This window comes from Sminthopsis crassicaudata, chromosome 2 (assembly GCF_048593235.1).
Source record: "Sminthopsis crassicaudata isolate SCR6 chromosome 2, ASM4859323v1, whole genome shotgun sequence".
NCBI classification, from domain to species: Eukaryota; Metazoa; Chordata; class Mammalia; order Dasyuromorphia; family Dasyuridae; genus Sminthopsis; species Sminthopsis crassicaudata.
Window position 1 is genome coordinate 663,372,035 of NC_133618.1, and position 21,605 is coordinate 663,393,639.

General features: G+C 38.1%; 1 protein-coding gene across 5 annotated transcripts in view; it reads left to right on the forward strand.

Annotated features, from left to right (window-relative positions):
• The window catches only part of ANK3 (ankyrin 3), a 702,347-nt gene that overhangs the window by 434,587 nt on the left and 246,155 nt on the right, over positions 1 to 21,605 (forward strand). Inside the window, exon 1 of one of the 5 annotated variants that reach the window (XM_074297041.1) lies at positions 13,630 to 13,885. The exons of the other annotated variants lie outside the window; for them this stretch is intronic. Within the exon in view, the coding sequence (XP_074153142.1) occupies positions 13,850 to 13,885 (36 nt within the window). The 5' untranslated portion in view covers positions 13,630 to 13,849. Of the gene's footprint in view, positions 1 to 13,629; positions 13,886 to 21,605 lie in introns of those variants that run through there. 5 annotated transcript variants of the gene reach the window in all.

Below are 21,605 nucleotides of genomic sequence, written 5' to 3' on the forward strand. Positions count from 1 at the left end.
TGCCAGTAATGGTCTCTCTCCATTAAGTTGTATTGCCACTGTATTTGAATACAAATAATCTTCTCATCATTTAGGCAAAATATGATTGTATATCAATATACTTTTGTTGTTGTTCAGTCGTTATCAATTGTGTCTGACTCTTCATGACCCCATTTGGGGTTTTCTTGGCAGAGGTACTGAAATGATTTGCCTTTTCCTTCTTCAGGTCATTTTACAGATAAGGAAACTGAGGCAAACAGACTTAAGTGATTCGCACAGGGTCACATAGCTAATAAGTGCCTGAGGCTGGATTTTGGGAAAATAAGTCTTTATGTCTCAGATCCAGCACTCTGTGTACTGTGGAGTCACCTAGCTGGCCTAATGCACTTTTATTTAAGGGTATTGGATAGCCAACCATGAATAAACAGACACTTGCATCTAACTGTCTAGAGAATTTCAAGGTGCTCTGTTCTCCCTTTTAGTTGTTAGTTCAGCTTATCTTTCCTTTCTATTCAATCATCTTTCTATTCATATTATCTGCAAATTATCTTTCTGCTCAATTCACATATGAACTGCTTTCATTTCAGTTGTGTGTTTCTTTCAAGCCAATATTCAACAAGCCTCCATCTGGTTTTAGGGATAAAGACATGAGCAGAGTAACATTCCTTCAGTCTTTATTAAAAACCAATCCCATCTCTCCATCAAATCACTTCTATGAGCATAGCATTTCCCCCATTTCTGCTAATGGATAAAATCCCAAATCCTCTCTTTCTCCCTTGCCAGAAAGAGATTAAAGGTATTTGAGATGCTGGATAGAATCATCAGTAAACTCTCATCCTCTCAAATTAAATCTCTGCCATAATCTAGTCCCTTCTGCAAAACATTGCACTCTTCCCTTGCACTCTGTGCTTCTGTTCATCTTCTAATTTTCATAAAAAAGAAAAAGAGACAATAGAAAGATTCAAAGATACTTCTTTTCATATCCACCCACATTTCTTTGTAGACAAATAGGTAAATCAGTTTACTTTGCATTTTGAAATTTTTTGCAGCTATATTAAAACTGAGATAACATGTACAAAGCAATTGTCACACAAATGATAAGTCATTATTATTCGTTAATGTCCTAAAACATAGAGTCACAAAATCAAAGGAACCTCATTGCCCAACAGCCCAACCCATACCTGAAAGGAATCTCTACAATAACATCTTTAAGTCTTAAAGAGGCTTATAATATACTCACTAAGTGGTCATCTGATCTCTGTTTCAAGACTTCTAAGGAGGAAGAATCTCTGACCACTCAAGGCAACCCATTCTAGAGCTCTAACTAGCAGTAAATTTTTCCTGATAGCAAGTTCCTTTGCTTCTTCCACTCACTCTATTGATTACATCCCCCCCATCACTGTGCCCATCAAAAACAAGATCAATGCTTCTTCCATGTGAAAGCTTTTTAGATGCTCGAATACCTCTCTCCCAATCATTTCCCCTGAGCCATAAATATTCTTAGCTCCTTCCGTGGGATCTTTGCCATCCTGATTGGCTTCCCCTGGGCATTCCCTAGAAGATCCCCTTCTTAAATGTGGTACTCAGAATTGAACATACAATTCCAAATAGTTGGATTGACCTCCCCTCAACCCTTTCACTCTTGTTCCCCTGCTTTTCAACTTCACTTTATGTATTGTCTTCCCCATTAAATTGTAAATCTCCTGAGGACAGGAACTATCTTTTTTGTATCCCTCCAGACAACAAAATGTTTAGCACATAGTAGGAGCTTAATAAATGTTTAATGATTGATTGATTGATTGATTGGCCTGTGGTCTGACCAGAGTAGAGAACACTATCATTTTTCTACTACTGCAAGTTACAATTTTCTTAATGTAGCTCATGATACATCTTTGTAATATGAAAGTGAAGTTTGGTTTTAGTGTTTGACAGTGTCACACAAGGTCAAAGAGGTCAGTCACCAGAATCTGGGCCACTAGACTTTGGACACAAAACCTAACCAGAGAGGTTGCGGTCTATGATGGCACAAAGAATACCAGAAATTGCCTAAATTGTCCATTCTCAGACTATTTAGGTGTTAAAATAACAACTACCTGTCCTTAAAATGAGAAATAATCCTCATTAGCAAAGAGACAGTGTTCCATTATATATATATATATATTAATATCCAATAAATATTAATGTGACATAGAATATAGAGAGAAGATCTGAAGCCTGGGAAGATGGGGGCTTCTCAAGTACAGTCGCTACTCACTTGTGTGACACTGGGCAAGTCACTTCACTTATACTCTAGGGATTCTCTGAGACTGTAAGTGAAAGAGAGTTATTAAGACTGAGACCTGTTAAACACCTTAGCTCAAAAAGGCCATGGTTTCCCATCGCTTCCAAGGCCATCTCAGGTCATCCTGATTTCTAGCCAGTCACTGTATTGGATAGAGCCACTGACTAGAGGAGAAAGTGAGGCAGGTGACCCTGCCCAGCCTTCCCGCACTCAAATCCAATTCACTTGCATGTCACGGCATCACGTCCCTGATATCATGGTCCTCTTCCAGAACTAAGGACAAATAACAAGTAAAAAAGAAAGTGCTGACCTACATTGATAGAGTAAGTCTTCTCAATGGGAATCCTATAAAAACAAGACGTGATATTAAACAAAAATTCATGTCACATTTTCTATTTTTTAGACTTGGATCATTTTTCCATATGCTAAATAAACACTGACACATTAAACCATCTTTCCCAGTATTCTTGGATTGGGCAGCTATCTTATTGAGGTTTCTGTAGGTTTTGGTACTCTACATCCAGTATCCCATTGGAATTTCACAACTCTAAAAAGGAGGCACTAAAAATATTATTGTCCCCATTTCACAGAGGAGGAAACTGAGAATCAGAGAAATGAAGTGACTGGCTAAAGTTGTATAGTTAATAAGTGTCCAAGGTAAAAATTCAAGTTTTGCCTACTCAAGCCTAATTTTCTTTCCACTGTACTACACAGCCTTTCAAGTAATCAGATTGCCAACAGGCAGTTCATCAATCAGTCAAATATTACGTATTTATTAAGTTCCTGCTATGTGCAAGTAAGTGCTGGGGAGAAAAAACAAAAGTGAATAAGTTCTTGCCTTCAAAGAGCTTACATTCTAACAAGGAAGATGCATCCTGAATAATCTTTCTTTTGTGTGTTTCTGTATCTCTTTCATTCTGTTTTTCTCTCTCGCTTTCTCTGTTAGTGTGTGACTCTCTACACACACATACACACATGTTTGTATATAGTATGCATATATGTATATAGGTATACTGTATACAGTTGTATGTGTATGCTATATATGTGTGTACATATATATGATATACTATAATGCATATACTATATGTATATATAATATACTATGATATACTAAAGCATATCATATATACACATATATAGTATATACCAGGGGTTCTCAAACTAAGGCCCACAGGCCCTCTGAGGACCTTTATGCGGCCCACCGAGGACCTTTATGCGGCCCGCCGGGTTATGGCAAATGGGCTGAGGGGCAGAGACAGAGTGTGAGCTTTTGTTTTTACTATAGTCCAGCCCTCCAACAGTCTGAGGAACAATGAACTGGCCCCCTATTTAAAAAGTTTGAGGACTATTGGTATATACTATAGCATATAATACATAAACTTAGATGTACATGGTATATCATATATGTTTATACATACATTGCATAGAAATATATACACACATATAAGAAGAACAAGCTCTTGAGGAGAGACAAGGCAATACATATTAGCAAAGGAGCTCAAGAAGGGCTTCATACAGAACATGGTGTTTAGCATGAACTTTGAAAGGAATACCAGCCTTCTTTGTTGATTGCTTATTTCATACTGATTTACTGAATCATCCTCTCTCTGTCTCCCACACTCTCACAGTATTTTTATTTTTCACTTGGCTAATTTATTCCCTAATCACCCTTTTTTCTTTCATCAAAGCCTGCACAAATTCCATGCAGTGTCTACTGAAAGAATTGTATTTTCTGCATTCATATTTAGAATTATTCTCCGTGAAAAGAAAGTGTCTTTTTAAAAAAATATATTGTTTAGATTCAAGACAGTTTTTCCAACTAAGGTTTTTAAGCTTAGGAGTTGACTAGAAATGACTCATTATTGTCCAGAATTTAGTAAATAAACAAAGATGATGCTAGGAAATGGGGGCCTTGTTTCCAACTTTTCATGGGAAGGGAAATCTGTCAACTGTAAATCAAACTGAGAGCAAGAGCATGGCAATTAGAACTGAATAATCGTTGAAGGATTCCTGGAAACTAAACCTGATTTTTTCTACCTCTTTGGATATGTCAGATGTGCAGGGCATAAGATAAAGAAAACCCCTTGGGGATATTAATCTTCGACTGGCTGAGCACAAATTAGTAAATGTACAGATGCCGGGATTCCGGTGTGATAAGTTTCCATTTTGTCGATGTTGCATAAGCTGCCTTTTAGTTCCCTTCATTCCAGTGCTTTAAAAAGAACTGATTTAAAAGCAAGCATGCTTGGGCCATGCATTTTTTCCACAAGTGGCTGCCCTTTATCCCTACGGGATGAGGACAGACCACAGAAACACAACCGGCATGTTGACATGTGCTGATTGCCCAATGATTGCAGCCATCCATTCAGCTCCTGAGATGTTCTGGTATCAATTTTCTGGACACCTGCTTAGAGTAATGAATCAACTTCAATAACTTGGGCAAATAAGCTCATAAATTTGGACAATTTACTCTCAGGTTTCCAAGCCTGGCAAACAGTCAGGTCCAAGAATCTAGAGTTGGAAGAGATTTCAGAATCCATGAAGTCCAACCCCTGTGTGAGTGAGCATGCTCTCCACATTATGCCCAGCTAGTGATCACTCCGCCTTTGTGGGCAGACCTCCATTGAGGGGTAACCTAACAATTTACAAGTCCTTTGAGTAACTCAAAGTTTTTTCAAAATCTTTCCAGACTAAATCTATTTTTGGCCTCCTATCTTTTAAATGAGACAGTTCAATGGGCTCTAAGATCCTTTGTAGGTTGAGAATCTCCAGTTCTGTGACTTGAATTGGTTTGAATCACATTACCTTTGTTTCTAGTTCTAAAGACAGTTTGTAATCTATTAACTGTGAAAAAATGGATAAGTTTAAGGAAGACCTTTAGGAGATCACATGTATTAATTGATTCCCAGAGTATGCATTGACTATATGGAGCCATTGTACGCTATGCTAACCTAATATTTCTCTTTATGTTCTTTGAATCCCATGTGACCACTGGCAAAAGCAGAACAAGATATAGAGATATAAATACCAGGAAGACAGTTCCTGACCCAAAGAGCTGATATTCAAATGCGCAAGCTGAAAGGGAAAGATGAAGGTATCTAAAGTCAAAAGCAGAGCCAGGAGAGGCAAGAGGGCTGGCTGACAGAGGCCTCCTCCTGGTGACCGGGGAAATCTCATCAATGGAAGGAGGGTAGATCTGGAGAAAGGGTATTCTAAGATGAGAAGACTTCAGAAGTAGGTTTTGAAGTCGGAGAATTCAGAAACAGGGCCACAAGGAGAATGAAACCGTTTCTTTTGTGTTAACAGGATCAATATCCAGTTGTGATACTCAAGTGAACAAAAGTTTTAATGGAGAATGGAGATGGGAATGAAAATTTATATGTACTTAAAAATGTCTGGCTAATAGTAGAAGCTCAAATGATTACATTTGTGGATTTAACTTTGATTTGATTAATTTAGCACATGGAGGACAGTTTATGAAGAGAACAAGTCTTTGGATTACTGAAGACTGTAGGATGCAAGAGGACAGGGGTTCTCAAACTACGGCCTGTGGGCCAGATGCGGCCCACTGAGGACAATTATGGGGCCCGCTGGTTATGGCAAATAGGCTGAGTGGCAGAGACAGAGTATGAGCTTTTGCTTTTACTATAGTCCGGCCCTCCAACCGTCTGAGGGACAGTGAACTGGCCCTCTATTTAAATAATTTGAGGACCACTGCAATAGGATATGGAAAGGAAGAGTAGGGTCCAGTAAAGACAGCAGGGAATTGGGTGTCAGAGAACCTGGCTCAAACCCCAAATCTAGTCAGTAGTCATGGCTGGCCCAAAGTTTTCCCATGAGTAAAAATGAGATAATTGAAGTCTGGTGTTCTGCCAACTTGGATACCACGATCAGACAAACTCTGACCTTTCTGTTTGTATTATGGGCTTCCCTGCCCTTTCAGAGTCTCTTGCTTAGCTTGGACTTTTGTTCTTTACTCATTCCCCCCTCCTCATTTTCTTCATTAATAGACTGATATCCACTAAGGTTTGCTGGACTGGAATGGGCAGTGATTGGATGAGAAGAGACTAACCCACCCCTCTACCCTGAGAACAACACTATAACTTGCTCCAAAGCCTCTCTTGTTTATTACATCATTGTCCTTCTTTAAAGATCAATGAGCCCCTTTTTCCATGGAGTGCTGTGAATAATATCTGTCTTTGGGACACTGTAAGAAACAAGGGGAGGGGTGGAAGAACAAGGCGACAGAGGAAAAACGTTACCACGTGACACTTCCAAATGTTTTATGTAGCCACGGTCTCAGAGTTAAGGATTTCTCCTCTTTAATTTTGACAATGTCAATTACTCCCAGAATTCCAGTGCCTCCCTCTATGCAAATGATTGTCAAATCCATATTGCTAGCCCTGATTTCTTTCTTGATCTATTCTACATTTCCAGTTAATTGTTAGTTCGATCCACCTGTTAATCCCAATAGCACCTGAACTCCTTCCCTTTCCAAAAACAAAACAAAAACATCAAAACAAGCATACCCCTCAGTCCTATCTCCCAACTCCCCTCTCTCTACTGATGGGACCACTAATCCTCCCAGTCATTTTAGGATAAAAAACTTGGAGTCAAATGATTTCATTTAATTCAATGTATTAAGCACTTATGAAGTACCCACTATGCTAAGTTTTGTGCTATGATACAAAGACAAAAATAAAAAGTCCCTCCTTTAAAGAAGCTTATATCTTAGTAAGGGATACACATGGATAAGTGAATACATGTGGTGTGCAAAATAAAGACTAAATATGAAATGCATAGATATATTCAACATAAATACTAAAACATGCAAAATGTGCAACACATTTAAAATAAGTGCAAAATAAATAAAAATTATATAGAAACAGTAACAGCTGGGAAGACCGATAAGTCAATCAACTAACAATATATTGATTATTCAATACTATGAAGATAGATGCTGAAGATCCAAAACCAAAATGAAATAGCCCTTGCCCTCAAGGAGCTTACGTTCTATAGCGATAGATAGCAATAAATAAGTATATTTAGAATACATATAGCTAAATAACAAATCACAAGATAGTTTGGCAGGGGAGACACTAAGGGACAGTCTTCTGCCCTTTTTTATGTCCCCAGGACTTAGTACAGTGTCTGTTATATAATTAGTACTTAATAAATATTAAAAGAACATAGAGATTGAGTTGATCCTTGACAGAAACAAAGGATTCTGGGAGGCAGAGGTGAGGAACAAGTGTGTTCCATATATAGGAACAGCTTACACAAAGATTAAAAAATGAGAAATGGAGTAGCATGGATGACCATCAGCAAAGAGGTTAGCTTAGCTAAACTATAGAGTGCACACAAGGGAATAATTTGTAATAGACCTTGGAAGGTAAGTGGGAGCCAAATTGAGAAGGGTTTTACTTGCCAAAGAAGGGAGTCTCTATTTGCTGCCAGAGGTGGTAGGTAGCTGTTAGAGTTTATTGGACAGAGGAATAATCATTTTGCCAACTTGTGGAAGATGAATTGGAGAAAGGAGAGAGAAGGAACAATGAGGAGGTTTTTGCAGTGGTCCAATTGAGAGATGATATGAATCTGAATTAGGAAGATGAGGAAAAGCCTCTTGTGGGATTGAGCTCATTCTCTGCCCTGTGTAATTTGGCTTGAGCTCCTTTGAAGGGAACTGGGGTTCTAAGTCACAGAGACAGTGGGAAAAAGATTCCAGGGATTGGAATGAAAATAGGGCCTGGGATGTGATATACAGAGCACAAGAAATGAACCAGTTCAGTTAACCTAAAGTGTGTGATAGAAGATAATGGGGCTTGGAATTTGGAAAAAATAGTTTGGTACTCAAATGGTAACTGATTAGCTATGGAATCTATGTGAAAGTGAAGAAGCAATTAAGTGCATCTAAAATTATGAACCTGGGTAACCAGAAGGATGTTAGATTTGGGAAAGAAAGAGAAAAGGGGCAGCTAGATGGCACAGTGGCTAGAGCACCAGCCCTGAAGTCAGGAGGACCGAGTTCAAGTCTGCCCTCAGACACTTAACATCTCCTAGCTGTGTGACCCTAGACAAGTCACTTAACCCCAATTGTCACAGCAAAAAAATATTGCTAAGGAGAGGAGGGGAGAGAGGAGGGGAAGGTCAGAAGGATCATAGAATTGTAAGGGACCTTAGAAGCCAAATAGTTCACCTCCCATATTTTACAGATGAGAAACCTGTGGCTAAGACAGGGAAGTGACATACCCAAAGTCTCACAGCTAGCTGTCACCAGGCTGAGGCTTAAATCTTGATCTTTTGCTAACTGGTCCCTTGCTCTTTCTACCACTTTATGCTGTCTCTCCAGCCCTGAGTTACCCTGAGACTCAGTGAGTAACTTTCTCTTTGTTCACTTCTGCTTTGGAGTTGACAGACATGAAACTGTGGTCATCCATGGTCAGCACAGCCATACTCCCTCCCCTGAGTGGGACTGGCTCAACTTTGTCCAGTCTTCTGGCTCTCTTGGGCACTGGAGATCTGGACAATCTTTGCCTAAGAGAAATCATCAGGATGTGCTGCCAGTGTCTTTAATGGGGCTTAATTAATGGGGGGGCCGCACCCATGTGCTCTTATTTTTTTTTAAGTGAGATTTTCTACAGGTTTGAACAAGAAGGAGAATAGATTAGTTTTCTTTCAAATTCCCAAAAACTATGCCTTGGATTTGTTCCAAGACATACAACTTGAAGGTTAACTACCAGTCAAAATCAAGTGAATTAGGGGGAAAAATTCCTACTGGGATTTAATTCAGAAATTATCAGGAGCTTGGGGAAATTCCTTTGAACATGGTTAAATTCAGTGACTATATTTACGGCTATTTTCATGAAAAAGAGAAAAGACTTTAATAGGGCTTTAATTTTAGGATTACCAAAAAGCCATATAAATTTACTAAGGGTGGCTAGGTGACTGGACTTGGAATCAGGAATATGCACATTCATGAGTTCAAATCCAGCCTCAGATACTTACTAGCTATTTGGCAAGCTGGGCAAGTCACTTCACCTTGTAACAGTAATTGGGTTTTTATTAAGTGCCTACTATGTGCCAAGAACTTTCCTAGGTACCAAGGACACAAAAGTGGGATGAGTCCGTCCCCCAGAAAGTTTAATCTCCCGTGGGTTAGGTCTGGTGTATACTGAACAGCTTTCTTTGTATCACTTGTCATTTCAGATACGGAATCACAGTAAACATTTATTTATTTATTTATTTATTTATTTACATTTTTTTTTTATTTATTTATTTTACATTAAAGGAGTAAAGGATTTTATTTTTTTATGATAGCTTTTTATTTACAAGTTATATGCATGGGTAATTTTTTAGCATTGACAACTGCAAAACCTTTGTTCCAATGTTTTCCTTCCTCCCCCCCCATGGCAGGTTGGCCAATACATGTTCTATATGTTAAAGTATAAGTTAAATACAATATATGTATGCACGTCCAAACAGTTATTTTGTTCAGCAAACATTTATTTATTTATTTATTTATTTTTATTTTTATTTTTCTGAGGCTGGGGTTAAGTGACTTGCCCAGGGTCACACAGCTAGGAAGTGTTAAGTGTCTGAGACCAGATTTGAACTGCGCCCCCCATTAATTAAGCCCCATTAAAGACGCTGGCAGCACATCCTGATGATTTCTCTTAGGCAAAGATTGTCCAGATCTCCAGTGCCCAAGAGAGCCAGAAGACTGGACAAAGTTGAGCCAGTCCCACTCAGGGGAGGGAGTATGGTTGTGCTGACCATGGATGACCACAGTTTCATGTCTGTCAACTCCAAAGCAGAAGTGAACAAAGAGAAAGTTAGTCACTGAATCTCAGGGTAACTCAGGGCTGGAGAGACAGCATAAAGTGGTAGAAAGAGCAAGGGACCAGTTAGCAAAAGCTCATTCAAGGCTGGTGCTCTATCCACTGCACCACCTAGCTGCCACTCAGCAAACATTTATTAAGTGCCTACTATTTTCCAGGTACTGTGCCAAGTGTCCCTAGTCTCAAAGTGCTTACAATCTAATAGGAGAGACAACATAGATCTCTTTTGGAAGTCCAGGGTAATTGGTGGGAAGATGGGGCTGCCAGAATAAGCTTTATGCAGAAGGAGGCCCTTGAATTTCCAAGCACCGAGCCGCCACTTTCTGCATGTGAGGTCATCTCTACCTCTCCCTTTGTGACTGTGGTGACTGTGAGATGAGAAATGATACTTTAGGAGACACAATGTCCTGAGCAGGGAGTGGGTTGAAAGGCAAAATTATTGGGATCATTGTCCTTCATATTGAGGATAATTGTAGAGTATGTTCCTCTAGGAGCTCCAGGGAGAAGTGGAACCAATTGGGATTATTTATGCTGCGAAAGAAAAGCCTGGGAGGTGACTCAGTGACTGTCTCCCATATCTGAGATGAAATTACCAGCTGGTCTCTCTTCCCACTGAAGACAGAAAATTAAGAAATTGCTACTTTAAGGGCTTAAAGAATGCGTGATTCCATCAATGTGGGTATTCCCTTCCCTGTGGCTGGTCGTATTTCCTCCATGCCTCCTAAGGTGGTCTTGAAGGATGTCTGTGTCTGGGGGAAGGGAAGGGAATTTATCTCCTGGTATCAAGCTGGTAAATGAGCTTCCCCAAGCTGGGGATCTCATTCAACAGGCATTCAATTCATCACAGACTAGAGTTTAAAGTCTCTCCAGCCCAGTGGGGACTTATGCAGCTTGTGCTCCATTGACCAAACCCTGAAAAGCCCATGGCCATGAGCATGACACAGAAAGGCGTCCAAATAGGACCGTAGCATAGGGGATTGAATGTTCAACTAAGGCTAGACAGGCTTGAGTTCAATTCTCATCTGTGACAATTATTATCCAATGTGACCTTCAATGTCACATCCCCTCGGAACCTCAGGTTATGGATTTCTAAAATGAAGGAATTGAAATAGATGGGAGAGAAAGTCCCTTTCTGCTCTAACATGATCCTATGATTCTGTTTTTTTTTTAAATGATAGCTGGGATATGAGGAATAATAGTTTGTCAGAGTTGGGGTGCAGAGCCACGTCTGTCCCAGGGTACTCCAAGCACATTCATCTCACCGGTAAAGAACGTGAGGCTCAGGAAGCAGCACCATCACTGGGGTCATTGGCTAATAAGTAGAGGGAGCCAGATTTGAACATGGGTTTCTCCTGAATCCATTTCTTGTGCTTTCCCTATTAATCCGCTACCACACGTGTGTCTCCTTACTATTATGATTAATCGAGGAGCCGACCTCAGACTTTATTATGATACAAATTCTTGGCTTTCCACCACTTCTTCCACCACTGCTGGGTCCCTCCTCAACTCATTGTCTTAAAGAGTTGCCCTAAAAACTGGAGAACTTGAGCAACTCACACAGCTAATATGTGTCTTAGGTGAGATGTAAACCCAGGGGCAGCTAAGTGGCACCGTGGTGGATGGGGCTAGATTCAAGTTCAGCCTCAGACACTCAGTAGCTAGGTGATCCTGGGCAAGTCCCTTACACCCATTTGCTTCAGTTTCCACATCTATTAAATAGGGATACATGGGAGAAAGAAATGATAAACCACTTCATTATCTTTGCCAAGAAAACCCCATGGACATTGTCCAAGGAGAATTGGACACGGTTGGTCCACTGACTGAGAGCAACAAACCCAACTCTTCCCAACTTTGATGCTCTGTTCTCTATAACAAAACTGCCTCTTAGGAATGATAATAACATGCACAACTGTGCCTGGCATGTGGTAAGTGCTTAATAAGTGCATTTGAAATCCATTCTATCTATGTTAACAATAGTATTATAGGGGCAACTAGGTGGCGGAGTAGATGGAGCTCCGGCCCTGAATTCAGGAGGACCTGAATTCAAACCTAGCCTCAGATACTTAACACTTGCTAGCTATGTGATCCTGGACAAGTCACTTAACCCCAATTGCCTCAACAACAAAAAAAGTACTATTCTGTCTTACAATTTAGATTCAATTAAGTCAAACTCTAGAAAAGTCTAGCAGAAGTTGGTTGGTACATGGGATGGGTATGTTGAAATGATTTCCTTTTTGTATTTACAAATGAACCACATTGAAAGAATGAACCCAAGCTGTAGAGGGCTGTCCCATTGAGGCAGTCTGGGACCCTCGAAAGGCTTTTGGTTTGGCTTCTGAAGGCCTACACTAAGAACCTGCTCAACCACTACATCGGACAACTCTTTGAAATTCCATGGACCCAGGGGGCAGCTAGGTGGCGCAGTGGATAGAGCACCAGCCTTGAATTCAGGAGGACCTGAGTTCAAATCTGGTTTCAGATACTTAACACTTCCTAGCTGTGTGACCCTGGGCAAGTCACTTAACCCCAGCTTCAGGGAAAAAAATACAATTAAAAAAAAATTCCATGGACCTCAGTTTCCCCAACTTCAAAATATATTTGGGGATAGATGGCCCCTTCTAACTCTAAGTATAAACATTGGCCAGAACAAACAGGTTGCCCATTAGCATAAACAATAGTAGTAGATTGATTTTTAGAAAAGCGTGTTTTATCAAGCCCTCTCTGTTCTGCAAATTCAGACACTGGAAGAATCCAACAAGAATCCCAAGCACACACCGTAATGGAACACATCATGTATATTCACCTCTTGCAGGATTTTGCAGCTACAAGGGACCTTAAAGATCAACCTAATCCAATCCTTACATTTTACAAATGAGAAAAAAGTTTGGAAGAATTAAAACGATTTATCATCTGTCAGCAAGTGTCAGGGATGGGCTTCTGGCCCCAGGGTCATGCTTCCAAATCTAGCTCTCTTTACATGATACAATTTGCTGATGTTTCTCCTCCTTAAGTACTCAATATTTACATTCCGTCCCATCTCCTCAGTAGAGTCTACGCTCTCTCAGACCGCTATCTATTTCTTTTTGTCACTTTATTTCCAATAATAGGACAGTGCCTTGTATAACATAAGCGATTAATAAATGTTGTTGATCCATTTATCAGTCTCACCCTGCTTCACAGACTTACAAATCTAATTTAATTTTTTTTAAATCTACCACTTAGTAGAAAGCAGGCAAGAAGGCTTTTCCAGATCCCCCAAGGATGAAATGGAGGCATTGTTAGCCGCACAATGAATGCCAGAGCTGTGTGCCTGCAGTCCAGAGGCCAGAGCCAGCTGATAAGCAGAATGACAAAAGCTGGTTTCATGAGGGAGTCCATAGTGGGCTCCCTCAGCTGATGGCTCTGCTATTTTTGGTATTCCACATATCATGATTACATATACAGAGGGCGATTGGAGGCTACAAATATGGTAAGTCAGCATGGAATTCTGGGACACGCTGCATTATCGGTCAGGGCTGGTGGAACTTTTTTCAAGCCCTCCCCTATCTTTGCCGCTTTGGTCGTTAATGAAAGTCAAGCTAGCTAATGCTTCTTTGCTGGTGGTGGTGGAGAGAGATTTAAAAAAAAAGAAAAAGAAAAGAAAAAGAGAGAGCTTGACATTTCCCAGAGCAGACAGTATTTTTAGCCGTGATGCTGTGTCCAAAGTGTTAACTAATTGACTGATCAGGTTTCAGAATTGGCCACAGAAAGGATGGCAGTGGAAGACTTTGAAAGCTTCCCAGAACAAGTAAGCATTTGCAGCTTTTAAAAAGAAACCCAGTGTTGGCCAGAACCAAGGGTTTGCCATGGGTGTCGGTAATGTAAAGAAATGCATTGTGTTTTTGTGGAGGAAAAAAAGCATGCATGTGGTGGGGATGATGGATGCACTGGTATGGGAGTGGAGGGGGTGCAGTCGATCCAGGTCGCCTTCCTCCTGCTCTTGGAGTCAGCCAGCCATAGGTAGGTCTCGCCTGGACCGTGGTCCGGTGTGTGTGATGTGGGGCTCTGGCCCGGAGAGGATGCTTCGTGAAATGCAGAAGGGATCTCTGGTGGTCAAGAGTGGTCGTGGGCCTAGTGGAGCTAGTATTCTTAAAGTTTAGAAATGATAAAGGCTTAAGTCATTTCACTTATTCTCAAAAAAAAAAAAAAGAAAGAAAGAAAATACACCTCCGGGCATTGAAAAACTTCTCTAGCAGGTACTTGTCAGACATTTTGGGGCTTATTAATTATAAAAAGAATGTCTTTGACAGCTGGAATTAGAAATGCTGAGTCTAAAATCCTTTTTTTTAAAGGACATATAGTTGATTGCTGGAAGGAAAAAGGGGGTGGTAGATCATTTCATTTCTCTCTTTTTAAAAAGACATCCATTTAATCACTTGCCAATTTTATCTCACTTTGATGTTTGGAGCAGTTTGGTGAATAATCTTTTATTTTTAAATGATGATGGGAAGAGAATAGAAATATTTGCTGCATGTTTGTAAACATTCAAAAAAAAAATTGACTGTAGATGGCACATCAAAAGATATTTAGATTATGGCCTACTTTCCAAGCTCCTGCTTATTTCCTCCTTGTTTATTTCCAATCAATAACGTCTTATCGATCTATAAGAATTTTCACATCCTGTCCATCATGGAGATTTTCAAGTTGCATGTCTTCCAGAGGCTGTATTTCAAAAGTGAGCATTACCATATTTGTGGATATGGTTCTTTAAATGGTTATTCAAGTGCTAGTGGTAGGGTAATGGTTCAAGAAAAACACTCTGGGATTTTAGGATTGCCTAAGAGTTTTAATGACAGGTAGACAAGAATGTTAAGAATGAAATTTAATGCTATGAAATTATAGTGACCCAGTTTGACCCCAAGGCAAAGATATGAGACTGTAAGATATGAGACTGTACCTTCCTCCCTTCCTTGCAGAGGTGGGGGCTGTGAGTGTGGAATGGTACAAATAATATCAGGTTTTGTTGATGTTAGTTTGTTTTTCTTAATATAAGTTTTTTTTCCTTATTATAAGTTTGTTTCTGTATTATAAGCTATAGTTCTGTGGGAGCAGAGAAGGGGAGAAATACATTGGAAAAATATATGAGAAAAAAAACAAAAGATATCAAAAATATTCTTAAGTGTCACTTTTCAAAATTTGAAATGTAATAATATTATAAGTAGTAAATAAATACAATAAAGCATATAATTTTGAACTGATTTAAAGTCAGTCAGGAATCAGTGTTCATTGATCTTTTCCTCTTATAAATAAACCACTGAATGCTAAGAAATGAACTTTTCATTAAGTACTTTTTCCCCTTGGGGCCTTGAGGACCTTAATGGAAATTCTTTGGAATGGGAAGAGTTTAGGACTAAGGGACTTTGGGAAAGTTCATATAGTTGGAGGCATGCTAGGCGTGTAAGGAGGTAGGCTTTCCCCCTTATTAACTTTGAATTTTGCAATGAATGGATGGATTTGGCTCACATAGCCTCAGGCATCAACACAAATGATCCACTAGCAAAGCATGATCCTTTTGACAAAGAAAATTTTAAATATGCTTTATGGCCTTCCTTCCCTTCCCCCTCCTAAAAAAGGAAAACATACATTTAAAATGATGAGATTTACTGAAAGCTACCATGGGGGCTCGTGTCCTTTTTCATTAGATATGAAAATAACAACTCTGCATGTAATTAATGAGTGGGTATTTTAAAGATGCTTCCATTGTACTTAGATTTTTTAATTAATAATTTTTATTATATATATATATATTTTTTTTATAATATTATCCCTTGTATTCATTTTTCCAAATTATCCCCCCCTCCCTCTATTCCCTCCCCCCGATGACAGGCAATCCCATACATTTTACATGTGTTACAATATAGTCTAGATACAATACATGTGTGTGAATATCATTTTCTTGTTCATTGTACTTAGATTTGAGAGAAAAAAAAGCTTTTCTGGTGAACGCATTTTAGGGCTGCTTTAAGAAAACTGCAGATATTTTCCCATCATAGCTTGCACATCTAGAAATGTTCATTGGTTCAGGAATGAACCAATGAGGTAAGCTCTTTAGGAGGTGCTAAGTAAAAATTTCAGGGGTTTATCTTTTTCTTGTGGCTCGTGATATGTCTATCGGGTGACTGGACAGCAAGCATCTGAGCTCAGGTCACGTGCCCACGGTTGGCAGGCTTAGTAAGGATGCTTCCCAGAATGTTTCCTAAAGCGCCGATCCATTACAAATCTCCCATGAGCCTCGTCACCATGGGGTCATGGGTACCATTACTGGGCTGGGCTCAGTTTGAAATGGGGTAGTGATGTTTCTTGCTTCTGCCTTCATATCAGGCTGGGGTGGATGACTGAGCTATTCTCACACCTGAGCTGAGCTATGGAAAAAAGTCTGGCAACAAGGGTATAGTAAATAATTTGATTTTCATCAGAATTTTCATTTGGAGTTAGTTGTTGGAATTATGGAATCACTTCTCTCTTTGTCTCTATTTCTGTTTCTCTCAGTCTTTCTCCCTCTTCTCATGCTAATGTCAGATTGGTCAATGGTCCATGACTAATAGGAGCAGCAAACTTTTTGTTTGTTTGTTTAAAAACAAAGATTTTACTTGATAAACCAATAATGCATTTGATGCATAAACCTTTTGTGGTAGAAAAGATATTTTGATTCATTCATTAAATTCAGAGTGGAATGTATTTTTTGAATATATTGTCATTGTGACAAACTAATTGTTCACAATTTTCAAAGTCTTAGACATAAATATTTTAAAATAAATAAATGTAGCCTGTGGGTTTTTCATCTGCACATTGTGGATAGATTTCAATGGATCCATAACTTGAATGAAATTTTAAAAATCGTATTTTTATTTCTACTGATAGCCCATTGAAATTGAGCGTTTTCTTCAAATCACAAATATGGGCAAAAAAAAAAAAAAAATCAAGCATTATTCTGAAAAGAGTCTATGAACTTGACCATACTGTCTATGATAGGGAAAAAAAAGGTTAAGAATCTGTAATAGTAGTAATAATAATTTTATTATTTATTTTATATATTTTAACATTTATTATTATACCAATGCTGATAGTAATAATAATTTTAAAAATTTTAAATTAATGATAGTTTTACAGAAATATTTTCATTAAGACTTTTGAACAGCGTGTGTTGTGAAATAATATAAACTCTGAACAGAAATTCACAATGTGTTATTCTTTTTCACTTTCATCTTCTGCCCCAGATGTTGTTTCAGTTGTTAGCTGGAGGGGAGGAGTGCCTTAGATCTGTTTTCAAATGATGAACCCCCTGATGTATTCTCTTTAAATTGCTAGAAAATGTTATTTTGCTTGGGGTCATAAGGATAGGGGGTAGAGAATTGACAAGATAGGGCAAAATCATCGTGGTGAACTCAGGGACAAACTGGAGAGCAAAGCAAACTCTTTATTGTTGTCAAGAAAATAAATAGGTTCTTTCTTAGGAAATGATAAGCTGGATTATGTAATGATTGAGCAGGCTTCTCCAGCTGGGTGGCTCAAACTGAGTTCTGACTAGTCTCTTTGACAAGTGGAAAGTGTTGGGTGTAAATTTCAGAATAATTTCTCCCGCTGATCGCTCAACTCGAGACCCCATTTCTAGAGACAAGTGTCTTCAAGTGTCTTAGTTTCTCAGGTAACTATACCTAAAAACCACACAAAGTTCTCTCTGTAATATTTCATAGATCAGATGCCCAAATGTTAGAATGAACACCAATCTCCTACCATGTTCCTAGGAAGTTTATGAAGGTAATTTTAAAGGGGGACAAATTATAAAAACTTTCTCATGGTTAAAGTTATCTATCCCCAAAACAGAAAGGACTGATTAGGAGGTGGTAAGCTCTTTGGATCAGAGATATCAAACAGAGCCTCTAGGATGAGTCCCTAGTGATGATGTTGGAAACAGAATTCTCAGTTAGTTTAGGGTTGTGCTCAGTCTCTGAAATCCCTTCCAAATCTAACATTCTGTAGTTCTGTGATTCAATAATCCAATATTGTTTTAAGGTTTTCTTTTTCTTCATTTGTGTGTTTGTTTTTCCCCCAGACCTTTGTCTTTAATAGTCTAGGGAATTCTCAGTTTTTAGAAATTCCCTCTAACCAAAGCAGAGAGGTATCTGCTCTGCAAAGTATCCATATCATAAAGATCTACTTGGAGGCCCAAGAAGTTAAATCATTGTCTAGAGTGACATAGCCAGGTTTTAACACAGTACTAGGCACCTAATAGTCAATAAATGGTTGTTGATAGTCAGTACATGACAGAAGAATGATGTCTTCCGGACTCTGAAGTAAGCTCTGTATTCAGTGTGCCAATATTATTAATATTAATATAATTAATATTTGTTAATATATCAATTATAAAATATATTAAATAATTAATTTAATGTTAATATTAGTCTACTTAATATAGATATAACAACAGCCAGAGTTTATGCACAGCATTTTAATGTTTGCAAAGCATTTCACATATATTTTCCGATTTGATCCATATAACAACTCAGTGAGCTACTGCTGTAGAGTAATAGTAATAAGATTACTATTATTATGTGCATTTTACGGATGGGAAACCTGAGGTGCAGAGAGGTTCTATGACCAGAAGTTCACAGAGCCATTAAGGGTCTCAAGCAGGATTCCATATTCTATCCACTAAAGTATCCTTCAATTCATTTTTTATTAAATAAAAATTTATTTTAAAACTACTAAATTAAGGTCATGAACTATGTATACTCAGATTTGGAAACTGGAAATTATCTCTCTTTAAGAAAATTAAGATTTCTGAGCTTCTATATAAGGTAGCAAATATTTTCACAGAAAGTTGTTGCAGAATGAACATCCTGCTTCTAGTTGAGTGATTTATGAGAGCTGGTGAAAAAAGTCAAGGGGTAGAAAGTGTGGCTCTAGAACAAATGTGACTCTCTGCCTTCTTACAGAGGTGGGAGACTATGGGTGTGGAATTTAGAAATTTCTGTTAACTTCAGTCTCTCTTTTGGCTGTATTTGCTAAACTGCCTTTTAAAAAAAATCTTTGTTTTAAGAGATGGCTCCCTGAAGAAGGGAGGATGAAAGATGTAAAAGGGTAGAAAAAATACCACAAAAAACATCCATGAATTTGTGTGTATGTGTTTGTTTATTTTTTTTTTATTTAGAGCAAAACTTTAATTAATTTTAATCTTTTCTGCCATAATTATAATTATGAATGTGATTATAATGTGAAGACATATTCCATAATATTAAGTATATTTGAAGGATTAATTTGTTATTGATTTTCCCCCCCTTTAATTCAGCCCTTTATAAATACCATGGGATTAACCTGAAATACAGATTAACTGAGTTGCCTTGGAAATTTAGAAACTTCCTTCCTCAAGCTGCTCTCATGGGCAATATTTTCTTCCTGTTAAGAATAGAGAGTTTATTTTTATTTTGTGTGTTACTACTGGGCTGTTCTATAAATTTAGGTTTATCATTTTGCCTCAATTTCTTTTTTTAAAATTTTTTTATTAATTTGTATAATTATAACATTTTCTTTGGCAGTACATATGCATAGGTAATTTTTTTTTACAACATAATCCCTTGTATTCTCTTCTGTTCTGAGTTTTTCCCCTCCTTCCCTCCACCCCCTTCCCTGGATGGAGGGCATTCCCATACATATTAAATATCTTATAGTATATCCTAGGTACAATGTATGTGCAGAACCAAATTTTGTTGTTGTTGTTGTTGCAAAGGAAGGATTGTATTCACAAGGTAAAAATAATCTGGGAAGAGAAACAAAACAAAACAAAACAAAAACAAACAAACAAACAAACAAAAAAACAACGCTCACAGTTTACACTCATTTCCCAGTGTTCCTTTTCTGGATGTAGCTGATTCTGTCCATCATTGCTCAATTGGAATTGGATTAGCTCTTCTCTATGTTGAAGATCTCCACTTCCATCAGAATTATGTGTTTGTTTTTGTAGATGTATGTGAACTTATGCCTGTGAGTGAATCAAAATCCAGGATATGTTCTCTCCATCTCAGATAATCCAGCAAACACATTTGTAGCTTTCCCTTTGTAGGATTTGGGTAATTCCGTGTTTTACTTTCCCTTTATAAAATGAAAAATGCCTTTGCTAAAGTTTTTTTTTTTTCTGAAGGCCACCACTTTTTAATTTTCTCTTGGTTCTCCTTTCTCTTCATTCTAAGCATTAAGTATCTCAATGATGTCTAAATATTTTTGCAAAGCTAATGGGAAGGGGGAGAAATACCTTACCCATTAGATCAAAAGTGTGTTGGCCTTCATTTTTCAATTATGTAGGCTGTCTGATAATAGGGATAGTCCAAGGAGGAGAAAATGAGTCCATTACATTAGACTTTTAAAAGCCTCAATTATCACTACATTATCTGCAAGGTTAGAAAGTTCCTATTATCTATCATTTCAATCCATTCTATCCTATCCTTCCAACAAGGTTCACATAACTTAATGCTCTCCACTTGTAGTCAGCTGCTTGTTTTTCTAGCGATGGTGCTCATTCAAAACACTTTTAAACTAGCATTCTATAAATATTGTTAATCTCCTGAAAGTAAAGATAGGGCTTTCTGAGTACCAAAAGGATAAGAAATCAAAAGCCATTGGAATGTAAAATTTAAAAGAAAAACACACAATATTGAATCATTTAATGTCAATTCTTGACCACTCTAATCAAATATAATATAATAATATAATTCTGTGTGTATAGATACATATATGCGTATAAATGTATACATATATGTGTATAGCTCTCATACATATATATATATGCATATCATAATGTCTTATGTATTATACATCTAGATATGTAGAGTTACTTTAGCTATTTAGGGAACTGGACAAACAAGTTAACCATTTAAGTATAATGGCTTTGGAATAGGGGAGCCTGGGTTCAAACTTTGGCTCTACTACATCCTAATAACTGCACCTGCCTTGGGTTCCTGTTACTCCTGTTGGCTAACTGGTCTCTGAGGGCCCTTCTTAACTCTAGATTCCCTGCTTCATTTCATTGCATAAACATAGATTATACTCCTGATCTGGACAGATGTGGAGAAGCAATACACAGCTGGGTTACCAGCCAAGGAGGGCTGAGGAAGAGAACCTGTTTGGGTTAAATCTGACACAGATTTAGGTGAGGGAGGCAGTGCTGGTGGAGTGCTTTATCATGTTTATGTATAGAGCATAGCAGTTCGTTATGGACCATTACTTCTCACAAAGAAAATCATGTAGCTGTAGTTGCCTGAAGATTGATTCACTGATTTTTTTTATTTTTATTTATTTTTTTTTTTGCTATATCCTGATAACAGATCTTCTCTGGATAATTGTGAAATCTTTTTCTCTAACCTTGCTGTGAAGTTCTAAATCCGGCTTTGGCAGAAAAAAAAATTTCATTTCCTGTTTTTTAATCTTATTTTATTGGTGTCTTGTTTTGATGTCATCTTCATTTTCAAATATAT